Below are 20489 nucleotides of genomic sequence, written 5' to 3' on the forward strand. Positions count from 1 at the left end.
TCAGACAAAATAATTGGATCAATGGAAGCTTGTGTCACTTGTTGCACTATGGAATTTGATACCAATATGTAATCAATTCTTGAAAAAGATTTATGAACTGGTGAGCAAAAAGAGAACTCCTGATCATTAAAATGAAGAATACGCCATATATCTTTCAAATTACAAGTATTCACCAAATTATCTAACCCTAATGATTTTATATTTTTGCTTGGTTTTTTATCCAAAAAAGGATCCATAACAGCATTAAAATCTCCAGCTACTATTAAATTAGAAGCAGCCAGTGGGAGTATTAATTTTTGTATATTAATAAAAAAATCATTTTGATTCGAGTTCGGGGCATAGATATTTAATAAAGTCAAAGTATTATTTCCCATTCTCATTTCCGCTCGTATCCATCTCCCTAAAGGATCAAAATCTATCATTTTAAATGAAGCTAAACATTTTGTGTTCACTAATATAGCCACTCCTGCCTTTTTCCCTATTGCGGGAGCGAAAAAACAGTGTTTCACCCAATTATCTTCTAGCTTTTTGGATTCAACCACTGATAAATGTGTCTCTTGAATATAATACACATCAGCCTGTTGCCTTTTTAAAAATGCTAACATTTTTTTTCTCTTTACTGGGTGATTAAGGCCATTAACATTGAGTGAAAAAATTTTAATCTCCATCAATCCAAATAATTTTTACAAAAGTTCTTCCAATTATTATATCTGAACAAAAAACTGAAATCATTTGAAATGAATAAACACCACCTTCATTGATATCTCCCAATCCAACATCTCTACCCCAATTATCAAATCCCTTTAACCCCCCTCCCATCCCTCCCTCTCCCACCCTTAATATTGGCTGATAAAACCTGGAACTGCACATACAAGACCAAGTAAAGCTAAACTAAAAGCTCTATACAGACTTCAATTATAAAACAATATTGTATGTAATAATCATATGTATTTTTATAAATAATTTATGTAATATTCTCAAAATATTAAAAAATCAAAATAAGAAACTAAATAAAGATCTTCCACTCACATTATAAATGATAAAAAAGAATGTAAAACTCTGTCTGCTAAAAGTATCAGACTTGTAAGAAACCTATAAATGAAAATTAAGCATTAATAATATATTTTCCTTTTTTTTTTAAATTATTGTTATTATTTATTTTTAAATACATATATTCCCCTTAAATATTCTCAAAGAAGCCTACTAAACCTTAAACTAGAGTCCCTTGAAAATCTTTGCTAACTGAAATCTTTTGTACTGAATTTTTATCAAAACCTCCATTAACTCATCATAACCTATGATCTAAATCTGCCACTATAAGCTCTGTATATTAATATCTTATCTTCATGAATATATTGCAATAACATATATCAGAGATTCTAATATCTTATTAAGATATGTAACAGCAAAGGAACAAATCATTTCAACTTTAAAAGTCATCCTTTGAGAAAGAGATATTAAAGGCTCACAGAGAAACAAACTGCCTTTTTCATCAACATTCCATTTCACAGTGTCCATTCAAAATAAACAGAGCCAAACTGTCAGTTAGCAGATTCTCAAATATATTAAAGATGAATAACAAATAAAATCAAATAAAAACCAAGAAGAATCAACTCCAACTCCAGGAAGTGAATAAGTCAAATTAAATTGACATCGGCTGCTCCCTTTGATTTAAAAACATTTCCAACTTCACAGGTTCATCAAAGCTCATAGTTTTGTTGTCAATAGTTATTTTCATAATCGCAGGGTATATCAGGCCAAATCTAGCTCCGATTTCTCTTAACTTCGGCCTCATGTCTAGAAATTTTTTCCTTTTATCTGCCGTTGTTTTAGCGAAATCAGGAACGATGTGGACTTTGGCATCCTGACATTTTATAATTTGCATGTTAGTCAATTTTCTAGAATTAGAGGGGGTTAGATTGTAACATCTAAGAATAGGAAAATGCCTATAATACTTGAATGTAACTTGCCTTGAGCTATGACTGAAAAAAGCATGAGCTAAATTCAAAATTCCTTCCCTAATCCTTCTTGCTCTTACCCAGGGATAAGAAATTAGGGCTTTAGTCCTTGTAGGGGAGCTATTTCATCTTCATCATTTTGATTGCCGTTCTCAGAATATTTTCTAGTTCTGCTATGTCTGGTTTTTTAAGACAGGGTGAACAGAAGTGCACATAATACTTGTGTAGTTGCACTATGGATTGATACAGAAGCATTATGACAATCTGTAATATGCTAAATTCATGCATTAATCTCCATTCCTTCCCTTATCATTTCTAACATATTTGCTTTTGCAACCACCGCCTCACACAGATATGGAACTTAGCATTGCACAGCTATTAACATTTTCCCGCTATGTGCATCACTTGTCCACATTTAAATGCCCAGTCTGTCTCACAAGGTCCTCCTGCAGTTTGGCACACGTGGCTCATAAGTTAAGTACTTTGAATAATTTTGGGTCCTCAGAAAATTTGATCACATGCTTGTTGCTTTCTTTTCCAGATTGTTTATAAATAAGTTAAAATCCCCTGGTGTGCATCATTTTTCTCCATTGAGAGAAATGACAATTTAGTTGTACTGCTTCCTGTTTTAATCAATTACCAATCCACAATAGGACATTGCCTCCTATCCCATGACTTTCATTTTCTGATGAGCCCTTCTCAAGGAGCTTTGTCAAATGCCCTCTGGAAATCCAGATATTCTATATCCACCAACTTTATTAATCCCTTCAAAAACATCAAACTAGATTGAATAAAGCAAAACTTCATTTTCTAAATCCATGGTTTTTCCCCGATAGGTGAAGTTATGTTTCCAGGATGTAAAGGCAGCTCTGACTTTGGAACCAAAGCACAGTGGGGCTCAAGCCTTGAGAGAAAAACTAATGACAAAAGCTGGAGAAGCCAAAGTACTAGCTATCAGCAGAGCACTAGAAGGAAAGCTGGAGGAGGCTCTTCAGAAGATCAATTTGGCATTAGAGAGTCAGCCCTCTGAAGCCCAGTACTATATTATCAGGTACTCAGATATCATTCCTTGTTAGTGTACCTTATATAAATGAATGACAATAAGTACCAAGTTCAAAGCTTGTCTTTCTGACTTAGGAGTCCTTTTACTAAATTGTATAAGCACTAACATGCACAACGCAAGACACACTAAAGCATTAGTTTTGCCATCTGCATGCACTAAAGGCCTGATTCTCTATAGCAGGGGTAGGGAACTCCGGTCCTCGAGAGCCGTATTCCAGTTGGGTTTTCAGGATTTCCCCAATGAATATGCATTGAAAGCAGTGCATGCAAATAGATCTCATGCATATTCATTGGGGAAATCCTGAAAGCCCGATTGGAATACAGCTCTCGAGGACCGGAGTTCCCTACCCCTGCTCTATAGCATGTGCAAAAGTTAGGCAGTGGTAGGCATGCTACCGCCACCTAACAAGCCAATGGCAGTGCCCCTTTTTTAAAAAATTTGGCACACTATACTAACACACCTACCTTTGTCTACCTTGGGTGTATGAAGGTGCATAGCAACGCCTAAGCACGCGTAAGACAGGCAGAGGCATGGTTTGTGCTGAAAGTTGCCTTCCCACCGGGACAGGGAAAAAATGCTTGAGTACCTGAATGTAAACCGCTTAGGCTGTAAGTGGTATATAAATACTAAAATAAATTATGCACCTCTTGATGCATGAGGTAGGCATCTGAAATGTAGGCCTGCAAAATGATGGCCTACATTTCACGTGCCTATATAAAACTTAAAGCGTGATTCTACAACGCATACCTAGCGATTTATTGATAACCGCGCGCCTGCATGCCTACAATGTAGGCACGCTATAGAGAATCAGGCCCAAAGTGCATAGTTTGTTTGTTGTTTTTTTTTTAAGAGGTTTGACAGGTGGAGAGAATGGGCGAGGAAGTTCTGTTCAGCTAGTGTGCTGTCGTTACCGTGCACTAACTGGTTAGTATCCTTTAGCCAGTAAATCCTAGTAGTTGTCTGACCACAAAATACTATAAAATAGAGAAGAAAAAATACCATCCACCATGGAATTCTGTACTGCTGAGATAACTTATTACTACCATTCATTTTGGAAGTCTAAACATTATTATTATGAATATAAATATGATTATAAGAGGGTGAAAAAAGCCTCAGAGTATGGAGCAATTAACCCAGCTGGGATTCAAACGTGATCAGTTCACTTGCTCCTAATCAGATCATTAGCAAAAAACCCTGTCCTTCCTATTAATCCAATAAATAGTTAAATATCTTAATTTTTATCTTTTTTCTTTATTTTATTATCTCTTTTATAATTCTTTATTCATTTTAAATCTTTCATCAAGTGTACAAATATTCATAATAAACACAATTAGTCTGAGCACTTGAACATCTTATCATTATAACTTATAATTAGAAATGTAACCCTCACCCCACCCTCCCTCAAATCCCTCTATTCATTATAAGATCATATATTTGAAACCCTCCCCCCACCCAATACTAAATGGTGTATAATTACCGTATTTTCACATAGATAACGCGCACCCGTGTAAAACGCGCACACGGGTATAGCGCGCGAAAAACATAACTTTATGTACAGAAATTTTTATATACCGCGCACACCCGTATACCGCGCATGCTGCCCGACTCTCCTTTCGCCCGCCCTGACTCTCCTCTCCCCCTTGAAGTCCTGTCCCCACCCTGAAAGCCTGATGCCCCCCCCCTGACGTCCGATACATCCCCCCCCCCCGGCAGGACCACTCGCACCCCCACCCCAAAGGACCGCCGACTCCCCGACAATATCGGGCCAGAAGGGAGCCCAAACCCTCCTGGCCACTGCGACCCCCTACCCCCACCCCGCACTACATTACGGGCAGGAGGGATCCCAGGCCCTCCTGCCCTCGACGCAAACCCCCCTCCCTCCAACGACCGCCCCCCCCCAAGAACCTCCGACCGCCCCCCCAGCCGACCCGCGACCCCCCTGGCCGACCGCCACGACACCCCCACCCCCCTTCCCCGTACCTTTGGTAGTTGGCCGGACAGACGGGAGCCAAACCCGCCTGTCTGGCAGGCAGCCAACGACGGAATGAGGCCGGATTGGCCCATCCGTCCCAAAGCTCCGCCTACTGGTGGGGCCTAAGGCGCGTGGGCCAATCAGAATAGGCCCTGGAGCCTTAGGTCCCACCTGCGGCACATGGGCCCAACCCGACCATGTGCCTCAGGCCGTGCCCCCAGGTGGGACCTAAGGCTCCAGGGCCTATTCTGATTGGCCCACGCGCCTTAGGCCCCACCAGTAGGCGGAGCTTTGGGACGGATGGGCCAATCCGGCCTCATTCCGTCGTTGGCTGCCTGCCGTACAGGCGGGTTTGGCTCCCGTCTGTCCGGCCAACTACCAAAGGTACGGGGAAGGGGGGTGGGGGTGTCGTGGGGGTCGGCCAGGGGGGGCACGGGTCGGCTGGGGGGGCGGTCGGAGGTTCTTGGGGGGGGGCGGTCGTTGGAGGGAGGGGGGTTTGCGTCGAGGGCAGGAGGGCCTGGGATCCCTCCTGCCCGTAATGTAGTGCGGGGTGGGGGTAGGGGGTCGCCGTGGCCAGGAGGGTTTGGGCTCCCTCCTGGCCCGATATTGTCGGGGAGTTGGGGAGTCGGCCGGGCAAGAGGGCTTGGGCTCCCTCTTGCTCCGATCGCGGGTGCGGGTGGGAGCGCGTGCGAGCGGTCGTTCGGGGTGGAGGTGCGAGCGGTCCTGCTGGGGGGGGTGAATCGGGCGTCGGGCGGGGTGGGAACTATGTAGAAAAACTTTTGTATACCGCGCTCACGCGTGAGGGGTATGCGTGGTAGGTAAAAACGCGTATAACGTGCGCGTTATATGCGTGAAAATACGGTAATAGAAAAATGGCATCTAATCATGCCAAAAGATGTTAATGGCTCCCATATTTTAATAAAATTTTTATAGTTTCCATTCTGTACCGCTATTGATCTTTCCATTCTATATATGTGACATACTGAATTCCACCAAAAATTAAAATTAAGCCTACTATGATCTTTCCAGTTATTAGTAATATGTTGGATGGCAACTCCAGTCAAAATCATTAAAAGTTTGTTGTTACACGCTGATATCTGACTCTTTTTTCTCATAGACATTCCAAATATCACAGTATCATAAGATAACGCTACATGGTTTTCCAATATTTTATTATCTCTTTTTGTTATGTTATGTTTTGTTGTGTTATGTTATGTTATGTTTGTTTTGTTATGTTATGCTCAGACTTCTTGTAAGTTCGTGTTCATAAGAAAAAGTTTTTTCTATCATACAATCAAATTCAAAAACTTATTTCCGATAACTTCAGCCGGTCATAAACCAGCAACTTCCAAGTTCATATCGATTAAATTACTTATCTGTCGTAATGTTTTTATCAGCTATTTTAAAGGAATGCGCTATTTTATAGTATCCTTTAGCACCTTTTAAATAGGAGGTAAGTGTTCCCATCTTAATTTTTTTTTTAATGGCCACAGACTAATATTGACGGTAGCGCATAGAGAGAACTTCAACAAATAGAAAAATGCCTGTTTACGGCCATGCTAGAAATTGGCTTAGTTTACTAGAGCAGTTTAGTAAAAGGCCCCTTTAATTTGCAATACAACTTCTAATTGATTATTTAGAACCTCACACTTGTAACCCACTAATCTGAAAAATAAAATCTGGGTTTATTAAGAACATAAGAAGTTGCCTCCACTGGGTCAGACCAGAGGTCCATCGTGCCCAGCGGTCCGCTCCCGCGGCGGCCCATCAGGTCCATGACCTGTGAAGTGGTTTCTGACTATTCCTGTAACCTACCTCCACTTCTATCTGTACCCCTCAATCCCCTTTTCTTTTAGGAACCTATCTAGACCCTCCTTGAACCCCTGTAGCGTGCTGTGGCCTATCACAGCCTCCGGGAGCGCGTTCCATGTGTCCACCACCCTCTGAGTGAAAAAGAACTTCCTAGCATTTGTTCTAAACCTGTCCTTTTTCAATTTCTCTGAGTGCCCCCTTGTACTTGTGGCTCCCCACAGCCTGAAGAATTTGTCCCTGTCTACCTTCTCTATGCCCTTCATGATTCTGAAGGTTTCTATCATGTCTCCTCTAAGTCTCCGCTTTTCCAGGGAGAATAGCCCCAGCATTTCCAATCTGTCAGCATATGAGAAGTTTTCCATACCATTTATCAGTTTTGTCGCTCTTCTCTGGACTCCCTCAAGCACCGCCATGTCCTTTTTGAGGTACGGCGACCAGTACTGGACACAGTACTCCAGATGTGGGCGCACCATTGCCCGATACAGCGGCAGAATGACTTCCTTCATCCTGGTCGTGATACCCTTTTTGATGATACCCAACATTCTGTTCGCTTTCTTTGAGGCTGTTGCACACTGTGCTGATGCTTTCAATGTTGTGTCCACCATCACCCCCAGGTCTCTTTCAAGGTTGCTCACCCCCAGCAATGATCCCCCCATTTTATAGTTGAACATTGGATTCTTTTTCCCTACATGCATGACTTTGCATTTCTCAGTGTTAAAACTCATTTGCCATTTTCTTGCCCAGTCTTCCAATCTCGTTAAGTCCCTTTGCAGGTCTTCACAGTCTTCCTTGGTTCTAACCCTGCTGTAGAGTTTGGTGTCGTCCGCAAATTTAATAACCTCACAGTTCGTCCCTGTCTCCAAGTCGTTAATAAATATATTGAACAGGAGCGGTCCCAGAACCGACCCCTGTGGGACTCCACTCGTGACCCATTGCCATTCTGAGTAATGGCCCTTTACTCCAACCCTTTGTTTCCTGCCTGCCAGCCAGTGTTTGATCCATCGGTGGATATCCCCTGGCACCCCGTGGTTCCACAGCTTCTTTAGCAGCCGTTCGTGGGGTACCTTGTCGAAGGCTTTTTGAAAGTCCACGTAAATGATGTCTATGGATTCCCCTTTATTCATCTGGCTGTTTATTCCCTCAAAGAAGTACAGCAAGTTCGTGAGGCATGACCTTCCCTTGCAGAAGCCGTGCTGGCTTGCCTTCAGCTGCCCATTGTTTTCTATGTGATCGCAGATGGTGTCCTTAATCAGTGCTTCCATCATCTTTCCCGGAACCGAGGTCAAACTCACCGGCCTGTAGTTTCCCGGGTCACCCCTTGATCCCTTCTTGAAGATGGGCGTGACATTTGCTATTTTCCAATCCTCTGGGATCTCCCCTGTTTCTAAGGAAAGGTTACATATTTGGCGAAATGTTTCTGCTATTTTGTTTCTCAGCTCTTTTAGTACCCTTGGGTGGATGCCGTCCGGACCTGGTGATTTTTCGCTCTTTAGTCTGTCTATCTGACGGAGGACATCCTCCCGGCTTACCTCTAGTTTGACCAGCTTCCAATCCCGGTCTCCATGTAAGATCTCCTCGGGTTCTGGAATATTGGATGTGTCCTCTCTCGTGAAGACTGACGAGAAGAATTTGTTTAACCTGTCAGCTATCTCTGTTTCCTCCTTTACCACTCCCTTCCTGTCTCCATCATCCAGGGGTCCCACTTCCTCCCTGACCGGTTTTCTTCCCTTCACATACTTGAAGAATGGTTTGAAGTTTCCTGCTTTCTCTGCCAGTCTCTCCTCATATTCTCTTTTTGCTTTCCTTATCACTCGGTGACATTCCTTTTGGTGCCTTTTGTGTTCATCCTGGTTGTCCTTGGTTTGGTCCTTTTTCCATTTTCTGATTGATGCTTTCTTGTCACTTATCGCCTTTCTCACTGCATTTGTTTTTTGTTCGATTCTTTTTGCACTCTTTCCTAAACCTGGGGACGTACAGGTTCTGTGCTTCGTGCACCGTGCCCTTGAGCCGGGACCAGGCTTTTTCTATGGTCTCCATCTTCTCTTAGCTGCTGCTGAGTTTCTTTCCCACCATTTTCCTCATGGCCTCATAGTTTCCTTTTCTGTAATTGAGTGCTGTCGTTGTGGTTCTCTTCACTTTTGGTGTTCCTATTTCTAGCTTGCACTGGATCATGTTGTGATCGCTGTTTCCTAGTGGCGCTAGTACTACCACCTCCTTTGCGGGTCCCCCTAGCCCGTTGAGGATTAGGTCAAGAGTGGCTTCTCCTCTTGTTGGTTCCATGACCAGCTGTTCCATGAAGCAGTCCCTTATAGCCTCCAGGAATTTTGTTTCCCTTGGGCAGTTTGAGTGTCCAATACTCCAGTCTATGCCAGGGTAGTTGAAATCCCTCATCACCACCACACTACCGCTTTTGCATACCTGCCTTAATTCAGCCTCTAGGTCCTAGTCGTTTGCTTCCGGTTGTCCTGGTGGGCGATAGTACAGTCCTAATTTTATGTCTGCTCCGTTTCCTCCTGGTAGCTTAACCCATAGTGATTCCAAGTTGTCCGCCCCTATTTCTGTTTCCATCCTGGTTGAAGGAATGGAGTCCTTTATGTATAGCGCTATTCCTCCACCCTTCTTGTATGTCTTGTCTCTCCTGTAAAGTTTGTACCCTGGTATGACCACATCCCATTTGTTGTCCTCGGACCACCATGTTTCAGTGATTCCAATTATGTCTATGTCCTTCTTTCTGGCTATGACTTCTAACTCCCCCATTTTGGCTCTTAGGCTCCTAGCATTAGTGTACAGTGGTGCCTCGCATAACGGACGCCTCGCACAGCGAACGCTGCGCATAACGAACTTTTTGTCTTGCTCCCTATAACGAACTTCGTTTCACACAACGAAGTCGCCCGAGGGGCCCGGGGGGAGGGGCGGAACTACTCTCGCCGCTTCCTAATGTGAGCCGGGAACAGCAGCACCCTCTTGTCTGAATGCAGTGTTCCATCATCTCCCTCCACCTTACCTTAGATGCCGAGTTTTCCGGCTTTCTTTTTCGGCCAGCCACACACTTTCAAAGAGCAGCACATGCGCGCATGCTCTGTTGTTCAATCTTCTCCTCTGACGCAACCGGAAACCGGAAGTTGCAGGAGAGGAGAACATTGATCAACTTCAGCAGCTGCGCGTGCACAGCTTTTTGAAAGCGTGCGGCTGGGTGAAAAAGAAAGCTGGCAAACTCTGCATATAAGGTGAGGTGGAGGGAGGGAAATGTAGGGCTGCAGAACGAATTATTTTGTTTTACATGTATTCTTATGGGAAAACAGGGCTGCAGAACGAATTATTTTGTTTTACATGTATTCTTATGGGAAAACGCGTTTCACACAACGAACGTTTCACATAACAAACTTGCTCCTGGAACGGATTAAGTTCGTTGTGTGAGGCACCACTGTATAGGCAATTTAAGTCCCGGTTGTTTACCTTCCTTGTTGGTTTTCCTCGTGGTTTGGTGTTCCTGCCTACCCCCTCATGGGCTGCCAGTCCCCGTGCCTCGCTTTGTTTATCCTCCTCATGTGGTGTGTCTATTTCGTCCTCATCTCCCTCCTGTGGTGTGTCTATCTCGTCCTCAGCCTGCTCCCCCATTTTTGGATGTCCTTCCGGCTGTTTCCTCCATTTCCTGCTCTTTGGTTTCATTAGTTCCCTGGGCCCCTGCTTTGCGTCCTTGGATTTTTTATCAAAAAAAGTCCACTCAGTCTCCTTTTCCTGGTCCAGTATCCTTGTTTGATACACTAATCCGATATGTCGATGTCAGATCGACTATCGGCTTTCCCCTTTTCCTCAGTTTAAAGCCATGTCTATGCTGTTCTGGATGTTGTGTGCCAGCCTCCTCGTCCCATCGGTGCTCAGGTGCAGTCCGTCCCTCCTGTAGAGCTTGTTCTTTCCCAGGAAAGTTGTCCAGTTTCGTACAAAGTGAAAACCTTCCTCTTCGCACCACCTCCTCAGCCAACCGTTAATTGCTTGCAGCTCGGTCTGCCTCCTTGCATCCGCCCTCGGTACTGGCAAGATCTCTGAGAAGGCTATCTTCCTTGTCCTCAGCTTCAGTTTCCTCCCCAGTATCTTGAATTGCTCGGTCAGTGTTGTCCTGTTGTAGTTCCTTCTGCTGACGTCGTTGGTTCCAACATGGATTATCACTGCTGTTTCCTCCGTCTCAGCTCCTTCCAGGATTTTCTCGATTCTGTCTGTGATGTCCTTAGTTCTCGCCCCTGGGAGACATGTCACTAGTCGGTCATCTCTGCCTCCTGCTATGTGACTGTCCACCTCTCTCAGGATTGAGTCTCCCACTACGATTGCGGATTTCCCCTTTCTCAGTTTCCTCCTGGGTCTCAGGTCTACATCAGTGACTCGATCTGCCAATCCTTCCTCCGGATTCCGATGGGACTCCGCCTCCTCTGTCTGCTCAGTTCCTCCGCAAATTGAAAAGGAGTGTATAAAAACAGGTAGTAGCAAGCAACCAAACTGTGTATGGTAGGAAGGGAGCAGAAGCTTCATTTTTGTTAGTTTATTCAAAGTCCCAACAATTGTATTTCCCTGTTGGAGTTGGGTGGCAAGGTGAAACTCCCTGCAGCCAAAAGGTCTTATTGCATAAGATGGAACTTTATAGCTAAAGCTAATAAAGTATCTTTTGCACTAAGCAGGTAAAAACAACACAAAGATCTGTAAAAGGTTATGGTTCAAAGGAAGGGTCAACTTTTAGAATATTTTTGCCAATAGGGGTACATATGACTTAACTGGTAATTAATATTAATTGCACAGATCATTTTTTAAGAGAAAAAAAAGATATTGCTGGAAATGAAAATTCTACTGCAGCAATAGTTACTAGTTTTTTAGTCACCAGCTGGCGAGGACGCATCGGTGGTACACATTTTTCAGCGAACAGAGCTCCAGGAGCTTATTCTTCAGTTTGCATCGGCCCTGCTTTTTGAGGATGCAAAGGAGCCCCCACATGTGATAGACCTCCTGCTTAGGGGAATCTGCTCAGCATCCTGCTCTTCTATGCATCAGGATGTTCGCGCAATGGAAGAAGCTGGAAACATCTTTTCATTTTGCATGGTCCATGGCTTGCCTGTACTGTATTTCCCCATATATAGGCCATGGTTTTGCAAGCTGGGCCAGTGAGTGTGGCTTGCAAAACTGGGGTGGCCTATACAATTTAAAAAAATCATCCCCCCCCTTTACCTCCCTCGCTGGACGGCCTTGAATTGCTGCCTCTTCGAATCGCAGCCAGCGGTGCAGGGCAGGAGAGATCTCGATCTCCAGACCGGCCCCGCGCTGCTTCCTGCATGGCTTCTTGTAGTGGAAGCAGCGGATAGCCACTCTAAACTCACCGGGCTATGCTCTTTAAATTTCTTGGTATACGCTACCAGCCTCTGACGTCACAAGCCTCCTACCCCCTCATGCACAGCTAGCCCAGAAGCATGCGGGGTTTCCTGCAGCCTTTGACAAGGACTAAGTGTTCCAGCCAATCTGAGCGAGCAGCAGCGATGACAAATGTCAGGTTCCGCTAATGGAATTGGAAGAAAAAATATTAAGGCATGAGGTAGGAGGGAAGATGTTAAAAAACATAGAAGATGACGGCAGAAAAGGGCCACAACCCAACAAGTCTGCCCACTCTAATGACCCACCCTCTAATTTCTTCCTTGAAGTGATCCCACATGCTTATCCCATTTTCTCTTAAAATCCAGCAAGCTGCTGGCCTCAATTACCTGCAGTGGAAGACCATTCCAATGATCAACCACCCTTTCAGTGAAGAAATACTTCCTGGTGTCACTATGAAATCCCCCACCCCTAAGTTTCAACAGATGCCCTCTCGTTGCCATAGGTCCTTTAAGGAAAAAGATATCCTCTTCTACCTCAATACGGCCCGTGACATATTTGAACGTCTCAATCATGTCTCTCCTCTCTCTACGTTCCTTGAGTGATTATAGCTGCAACTTACCCAGCTGTTCCTCATATGGGAGATCCTTGAGTCCTGAGACCATCCTGGTGGCCATTCGCTGAACCAACTCAGTTCTTAGCACATCCTTTTGATAAAGTGGTCTCCAGAATTGTACACAATATTCCAAATGAAGTCTCACTATGGATCTGTACAACGGCATTATAACTTCGGGCTTCCGGCTGACAAAACTTCTTCGGATACAACCCATCATTTGTCTAGCCTTGGATGAAGCTTTCTCCACTTGATTGGCAGTCTTCATGTCTTCACTAATGATTACTCCCAAGTCTCGTTCTGCTGCAGTTCTTGCTAAGGTCTCACCATTTAGGGTGTAAGTTCTGCATGGATTTCTGCTGCCAAGGTGCATGTCCTTACACTTTTTGGCATTAAAACTTAGTTGCCAAGTTGAGGACCAATGTTCCAGTAAGAGTAGGTCCTGTGTCATACAGTCGGGTACTGTGCTTTTAAACTCGTATAGGCATTTTTTGCGGTCTATACAAGGGGGTGGCCTATATGTGGGGAAATACGGTATCCCATCACAGAGGGGGGATAGGGATACCTTGAGGTCGCCTGTTGTGGACACAGTGGTCCCAGCCATTGCGCTTCGGCATATGTTGCCAGTTGAGGGTGGCTCGGCTTTGCGGGACTCTTGAGGATTGTCGGATAGTCTCTTCTTAAGCGGAGTTTTGATGAGGCTGTCCTGGCAGTTCTAGCGGTCAATGTGTTGCGGTCTGGTGGCTTGGGCTTGTTTACAATGGTCTGAGCATGTTGTTGACCAGGAGCCTAATGACTGGTCCTTGGTGGATCAGGAGTTAGCTAAGATTGAGATGAGCGCTTTTTATCTCTCAGCTGCCATGTATGATCTGCTGCGGGCTTTGTCAAGTCCATGGCTCTCGGTGTGGCCGCTTGCCATACTCTGTGGTTCTGGGGTTGGTTGGCGGACGAGACATCTAAGGCTAAGATTACTAAATTTCCCTTTTGGAGTCATTCTTGTTTGGTGAGCATCTGGACAAGTTGCTTCAGACCTTGACTGACTAAGGTGCCCCATCTTTCTGAAGACCGTGCTCGCCCATCTACTCGGGGGGGGGGGGATGTTGCTAGAGGGAATTTGCATGATTTTCGCCGTTCGCGCCCTGGTAGGGGGGCAGCGCATTTTTCTGGCTTCCGTTTCTTTCAGTGCATTCAGTCTTTTCGGGGGGCCAGCTGGGTGGGAGGATGTGACTCCACCAGTGGCCCCTCCACTACCCACCCAGCCCAATTACTCCTTCCCCTAGTGGGTGCCCGGTTGAGGGAGTTTTACCAGGGCTGGGCCAAGATCACAACGGATCAGTGAGGCCTGGTGATTCAAGTTTTCCTGACCCTTGCCAGATATTTTCCTCGCTTCTCCTTATCAAGCAGCTTGGAAGAAGCAGGCCTTTCGTCAGACCCTGTAGCGGCTGATCGACTTCAAAGCGGTAGTTCCAGTGCCTCCTCGGGAGTGTTGCACTGGCAGGTATTCCATTTATTTTGTGGTGCCCAAGAAAGAGGGATCTTTTCAGCCCATTCTAGCTCGGAAAGGTGTCAACAGGGCGCTTCGAGTTCCATTTTTTTCATATGGAGACCCTAAGATCAGTCATTTTGGTGGTTCAGCCAGGAGATTTCCTGACTTCTCTCGATCTGACGGAGGCCTACCTGCATGTTCCCATTCGGGCCTCCCATCAGCGGTTCCTTTGTTGTTCAATTTTGAGAAAGCACTCTGTTTTGTGCGCTTCCTTTTGGTCTGGCCATGGCTCAGCAGATGTTCACCAAAATTATGGTGGTAGTGGCGGTGGCTTTACATAAGGAGGGAATTCTGGCTCATTCTCCCTAGATGACTGGTTGATTTGAGCAAGGTCCTTTCAGGAAAGCTCCCAGGTTACGGCTCGGTTTGTGGAGTTCCTGCAGTCGCTGGGATGGGTGGTCAACCTGTCCCAGAGCATGTTGACTCTGCCTCAGCCCCTGGAGTACCTCAAGGTTTTCTTCAACACTGGTCTGGGGAAGGTCTTCCTTCCAGAGGCCCGTGTTGACAAGCTGCAGTTGCAGATTTGCCTTCTGATGGCGTCCTGGTGTCCTTGGATGCAGGACTTTCTCCAGGTCTTGAGGTCGATGGCAGCCTCCCTGGACATGGTTCGGTGAGCTCAGGCTCACATGCGGCAACTTCAGTATGCTCTTCTTCAGCGATGGTCGTCTCAGATGCACGCTCTGGACTCGCTAGTTCCTCTTCAGGGTTTGGTTCATCGCAGCCTCCGTTGGTGGCTGCAGTCTTCCAATCTGGTGCAGGGAGTGAGTCTGGATCAGCCTCAGTGGACAGTGCTTCTCACGGACGCCACTCTCCTCGAATGGGGAGCTCAATGTCTGGATTCTGGAGGAGGCATCTTGGTTGATCAATGTTCTGGAGACCAGAGCCATTTAGTTGGTGTTGCTAGCGTTCCAGACATTGCTGATGGACAAGTCGGTTCAGGTTCTCTCGGATAATGCCATGGCAGTGGCTTACGTCAATCGTCAGGGAAGAACCAGGAGTCGCCTGGTGGCACAGAGGCTGCTCTGTTCATGGCTTGGCCAGAGGATCATCTACTGGACCTCTCGACTTCTCAACTTGTGGGAACAAAGAATGTCCAGGCGGATTTCCTCAGTCATCAAGTGCTGGATCCCGGTGATTGGTATCTCAGTCCTGTCGCCTTCGAGTTGATTGTTCAGGCTTGGGGCTGACCGGTCATGGACCTGATGGCCACAAGTGCCAATGCCAAAGCACCACGGTTCTTCAGTCGGCACAGAGATCTTCAGGCCAAGGGGCTGGATGCTCTGGTTCAGCCTTGGCCAACAAAGAGCCTCCTGTACGTGTTTCCCCCATGACCAATGGTGGGCAAAGTCCTTCGCATTGCTCGGCACCTCCAGTGCACCTTCGTCCATGCCCGTGGTCCACAGATCTGATTCGTCGTCTCATGGCAGATCCTCTTCCGCTGCCCCTCTCACTAGACCTTCTTACACAGGGTCCCATTCTCATGTTCAATCCGGGTCCCTTTTGACTTACAGCTTGGCTCTTGAAAGGGAATACCTACGTAAGAAAGTTTATTCAGATGAGGTGATCTCCACACTTTTAGGTTCCTGGAGACTTTCCACCTCTTGGGCTTACGTGCGAATGTGGCTTATTTCTGAGGAGTGGTGCTCTGCGCTTGGCATGGTTCCCGTTCGTACTTCTTTGCCTCACATCTTGGAGTTCTTGCAAGATGGCCTGGACAGGAGCCTTTCCTGGTCTTCCCTCTGGGTTCAGCTTGCAGCTTTGTCTACTTTTCGCAGTTTGCTGCATAGTAGGCATTTGAGCTCTTTGCCTGAGGTGATTCATTTTTTGAGGGCGGCTAAATTACTCCAGCCTCCGGTGCAGTCTTCGGTTCCAGCCTGGTATCTCAATCTGGTGCTGCCCATGCTCGTGCGCCCTCCCTTTGAGCCTCTGGGCTCCTGCACGTTGAGGGGCCTTACTCTTAAGGCGGTCTTCCTGGTGGCCATTACTTCTGCGAGGCGCATTTATGAGCTGCAGGCTTTCTCTTGTAGGCCTCCCTTTCTGGAGTTTTCTAGGGAGCGGGTCATGCTTTGGCTGGTTCCTTCCTTTCTACCAAAGATGGTTTCGCCTTTTCATGTCAACAAGTCTGTGGTCCTCCCAGTCTTGGGTAGTTGGTGGGGCACTTTGCAGCAGAAACAGTTACGCAAATTGGATGTTTGTAGGACCCTTCCCTCCTATGTTCAGTGGGCCCAGGAGTTCTGGAACTTGGATTGTCTTTTTGTCCTCCTCGCAGGTCTTCGTAGAGGAGAAGGTGCTTCCAAGGCCTCCATTGCGCGCTGGATCAGGGAGACTATCACTTCAGCATACCTTCTTCAGAAGAAGCCTGTTCTAGAATGTCTCAAGGCTCATTCCACTCGGGGGCAAGCAGCTTCTTCGGCTGAGTCTTCTCTTGTGCCTCCAGTGAATATCTGTAAAGCTGCGGTTTGGTCTTCTCTTCATTCCTTTGTGCAGCACTACAGTGTGAATGTTTAAGTGCGTCGGGATGCGGTGTTTGGGGAGTGCATGCTTATGGCAGCCTTTTGGGGGTCCCACCCATGATGGGTCGTACCAAAGTAGTACCCATCAGTGAGCTGTGGCGGTCGGGAGAGACGATTAAAGGAGAAATTAGGTTCTTACCTGCTAATTTTCTTTCTTATAGTCTCTCCAGACTGGCACAGCCCCCGCCCTGTCTGTGTTGTTTGGTATTCACGTGAAGAGTGTGTTTTTTTTCTGCAAGTCTTGTGGGTTTTTTTGGTATGTTGCGGAGATGACAAAAAAAAGAACAATGGCCTTTGGTTCATCTGGCATAGCTGGCAAGCTGTGGGGACGTTTCAGAAGATCCTTATCCTATTCAATATCCAACAGTGTTTCTATATGTTAATAGTTTTTTCTCTTTCTAGGAGAATTGTTACTGTTATAATTCAGTTATTAGTTTTTTAGTTCTGCTTGGCTATTTGGCAGACTGATTGTATTTGGGAAGGCACAGCCCACTTGTACTTCAGCCAAAAGTTTGTGTCTGTCTCCATCTGCTGGTCATGGTGAGCTATTACCTATCAATGAGCTGTGCCGATCTGGAGAGACTAAAAGAAAGAAAATTAGCAAGAACCTAATTTTTTCTTCTGTTATGTCCCTTCCGGATTCCATACGCTAGGTGTTCAGTCCCAACTCGCAGTCCGGATATTGCAGAAATCCACAACTTTTGTGAGCACATGCTCTACCCCCTTAGCCTGAGAGTTAGTAAACAATCCCAGTTATAATTTCTGCAAGCAGTCCGTATAGAAGTTGTTTTTGCAGATGCTCTGATTCTATTTCTTATATTTTTGCTGGCCGTGGCCTCCCTGAAAGTTCAGGTTGCAGGCCTTTCGTGTTTTCAATCACAGTAGCGCTAGTTCACTTACTGCTCTTCCAGATGGGACTAGTTATATGAAGGGGCGCTTCATCTACATCTGCCCTTGCATCTTCTTTTCCCTTCGTGGAATCCTAACATCATTTTTCTGGGCTTTGGTGAGGTCCCTTTTGAACCAGTAAAGGATGAATTTCTTCTGGACCTAATGATCAAGATGTTTTTTTTCTGGTCTCCATTGTCTCAGCACAGTGTATTTTGGAGCTTTATGCTTTTTCATGCAGGGACCACTTTCTCCGTATTACGGACATGGTTGTACCTCCGTACTGTTCCTTCCTTTTTGCTGAAGGTGGTCTCTGCTTTCCATGTAAATCAGAGGTTAGGTTGCCTGCATTTCATCCAACAGGTTCGGAGCGCAAAGATCAGATCTTGTGCAAATTAAATGTCTGGAAAGGACTATTGAGTTCAGGCTGTCTGCTCACTTTTTTGTTCTCATCGCTGCGCCTCACCGTGGTAGGCCGGCGTTCAAGTCCTCAATCACTCGATGGATTAGAATGGCTATTTCCGTGACTTCCATCACCCGCGGCAAGCAGCTACCAATTTCACTTAAAGCACATTCAACAAGACGTGTGGCTGCATCATGGGAGGAATCTCGCACAATTCATTCTGATGAAATTTGCAGGACAGCTTCTTGGTTCTCTCTTCATACTTTTGCCCGGTTTTTCTGAGTTGTTGTGGCAGTGCATTCTTATGCCGTTTTCAGGACCTTGGGTTTGAGGACGGGCTCTTCTGTCCCTCCCTAGTTACCGTGGCTTTGGCACGTCACCTAGTGTATGGAATCTGGAAGGGACGCAACAGAATGGAAAAATAGATTTATACCTTTTGATAATCTTCTTTCTATTTGTCCCTGGAGGATTCCATACCACCCGCCCTCTCTGTCTTCACTCAGTTGTTTGGAGTATTGCTCCTTTCTGCCTCGGTCACTCTCATTACAGGTTTGAAGCTTTTCCAGCCAGTTGGCAGATCCTGTGGGGAATTTTTATGAGTATACACATTACCGAAGGCCTTTCTTGGGGTGTTCGCTGCACTCTGTAGGTTAGTGATACATTGTTTCTCAATGTTTTTCTGAGTTGCTTTTGTGCCTGTTTATCACTTGTTAATATTTTGCAGAGTAAACCAGTTCATGAATTACTTCTGTTGATGGGGGATTCTTCCCCATACCCCCTTGTCATGGATTTGTTCAGGTATGTGCTTGGCTTTGGGACTTACCTGGGGTTGTTTACCAACTCTCAGGCTAGTGGGGTGGAGCATGTGCTCATAAAAGTTGTGAATATCTACAATACCTGGACTGCGGGTTGGGTTTGAACACTTAGCGTATGGAATCTTCCAAGGACTAACAGAAGATTATTGAAGGTATAAACCTAAATCTTCCATTGCAGTTTTCCAGGATTTACCGCATCTGGTCAGGTAAAACCAATGCTTCAGCCATCATGCTGTGGCTTTCTTCAAGGTATGCTGTGAGGTCTGCAGTTTGTCTTTATATATAGTGGGTCCTCAGCTTGATTGGTTGGGGCTTGAGGTGAATGAGGCAGGAAAGTCCTTTGGTCACCTGAATTTTGGTGGAAAAATCAGTTGGTCTCTTTTTCCCGTAGAATGAAGACCAGAAAAGTGGTTAAACCTCTGCTGTTTTTGTCAATCCAACCAAACATATTGCTCTCTAATTTTGTCACACCATTCAAGTCCTTATCAGGCATCTATAGAATAGATTTTGGCATCATTTCTCTTGCACAGCTTTAACAGAAACAGAGCTCTTTGATGCTTCTAAGCTATCTAGACTTTCTTTTCTCTCTTTTCCTAGAGGGACTATATACCGCAGGCTCCAGCACTTCACTGCTGCAATTGATGATTACCTGCTAGCACTGGAGCTAAGCTGTGACCAAGAGACTCGTACCAAGGCACAAACACAGCTGATGCTCACTTATAATGACTTTGCAGTGAACTGCTACACAAAAGGCTTCTATAAAGAAGGAGTGTTACTGCTGAATAAGGCACTCAAAGGGCAGAAAAAGGAGCCTGGACTCTATATCAACAGAGGAGGTAACATCCACTCACATGAACAATAGGGGAAATGTGCACCTCCCTCCAGGTTCCCTTCCAAATCTGCCTGTTCTATATTTAATCCCTGCTGTTGGCCTAATTTTTATTTTATTTTTCAGACTGCTTCTTTCAGCTGAAAGAGATGACCTTTGCACTGGCAGATTATCAGCAGGCTCTGGAGCTGAAACCTCATGATCAGAATGTGTTGAACAGAATCAGTGTGGTATATAATGAAATAGGCCTGCAGGAGCAGAAGAAGAGGTGAGCATAAATTAGGGAGTTGGAAAGGCATTCTGCTATGTGAGACAATAATGCTTTCTTCTGCTTGATTGAGGTTTCAGGAAGTACGAGCGTGCAGAATCTTTCTTCTCCAAAGCTATTGAGAAGCAGCCATATTTACCGCAATATTACTGGCACCGAGCCAGGGTGCGCCGCTGGTTACAAGATCCCAAGGGTGCCCAAGAAGATGCTGCTGTTGCGATGCTGCTAAGCTCAGACTCTAAAAAGGTACCTATGCTGTAAAAAATGGGGGTTATCAACAAGAATGGAATCTAGAGAAATTATGTAGTCATGAGCTGCTGTTAGTACTAGACCTGTGTTACCGCCACTTATTTTTAGAAGTGTAGTTCACAGATACACTCAGCTAGTTGGATTTTCTTGATATTCACAATGAATATGAATGAGAGATTTCTACATAAAATGAAAGGATTGTATGCAAATG

At 45.5% G+C, this 20489-nt stretch overlaps 1 protein-coding gene across 4 annotated transcripts in view; it reads left to right on the forward strand.

The window, feature by feature from the left end:
* TTC16 (tetratricopeptide repeat domain 16) overlaps window positions 1-20489 on the forward strand; it is a 47209-nt gene that overhangs the window by 25041 nt on the left and 1679 nt on the right. For 3 of the 4 annotated variants that reach the window (XM_033960066.1, XM_033960067.1, XM_033960065.1), the window contains 4 exons: window positions 2795-3009; window positions 19530-19768; window positions 19888-20029; window positions 20110-20275. In XM_033960066.1, the coding sequence (XP_033815957.1) occupies window positions 2795-3009; window positions 19530-19768; window positions 19888-20029; window positions 20110-20275 (762 nt within the window). Of the gene's footprint in view, window positions 1-2794; window positions 3010-19529; window positions 19769-19887; window positions 20030-20102; window positions 20276-20489 lie in introns of all 4 variants that reach the window. The other variant, XR_004540776.1, reaches the window with a different exon arrangement.

Source organism: Geotrypetes seraphini, chromosome 10, assembly GCF_902459505.1.
Source record: "Geotrypetes seraphini chromosome 10, aGeoSer1.1, whole genome shotgun sequence".
NCBI classification, from domain to species: Eukaryota; Metazoa; Chordata; class Amphibia; order Gymnophiona; family Dermophiidae; genus Geotrypetes; species Geotrypetes seraphini.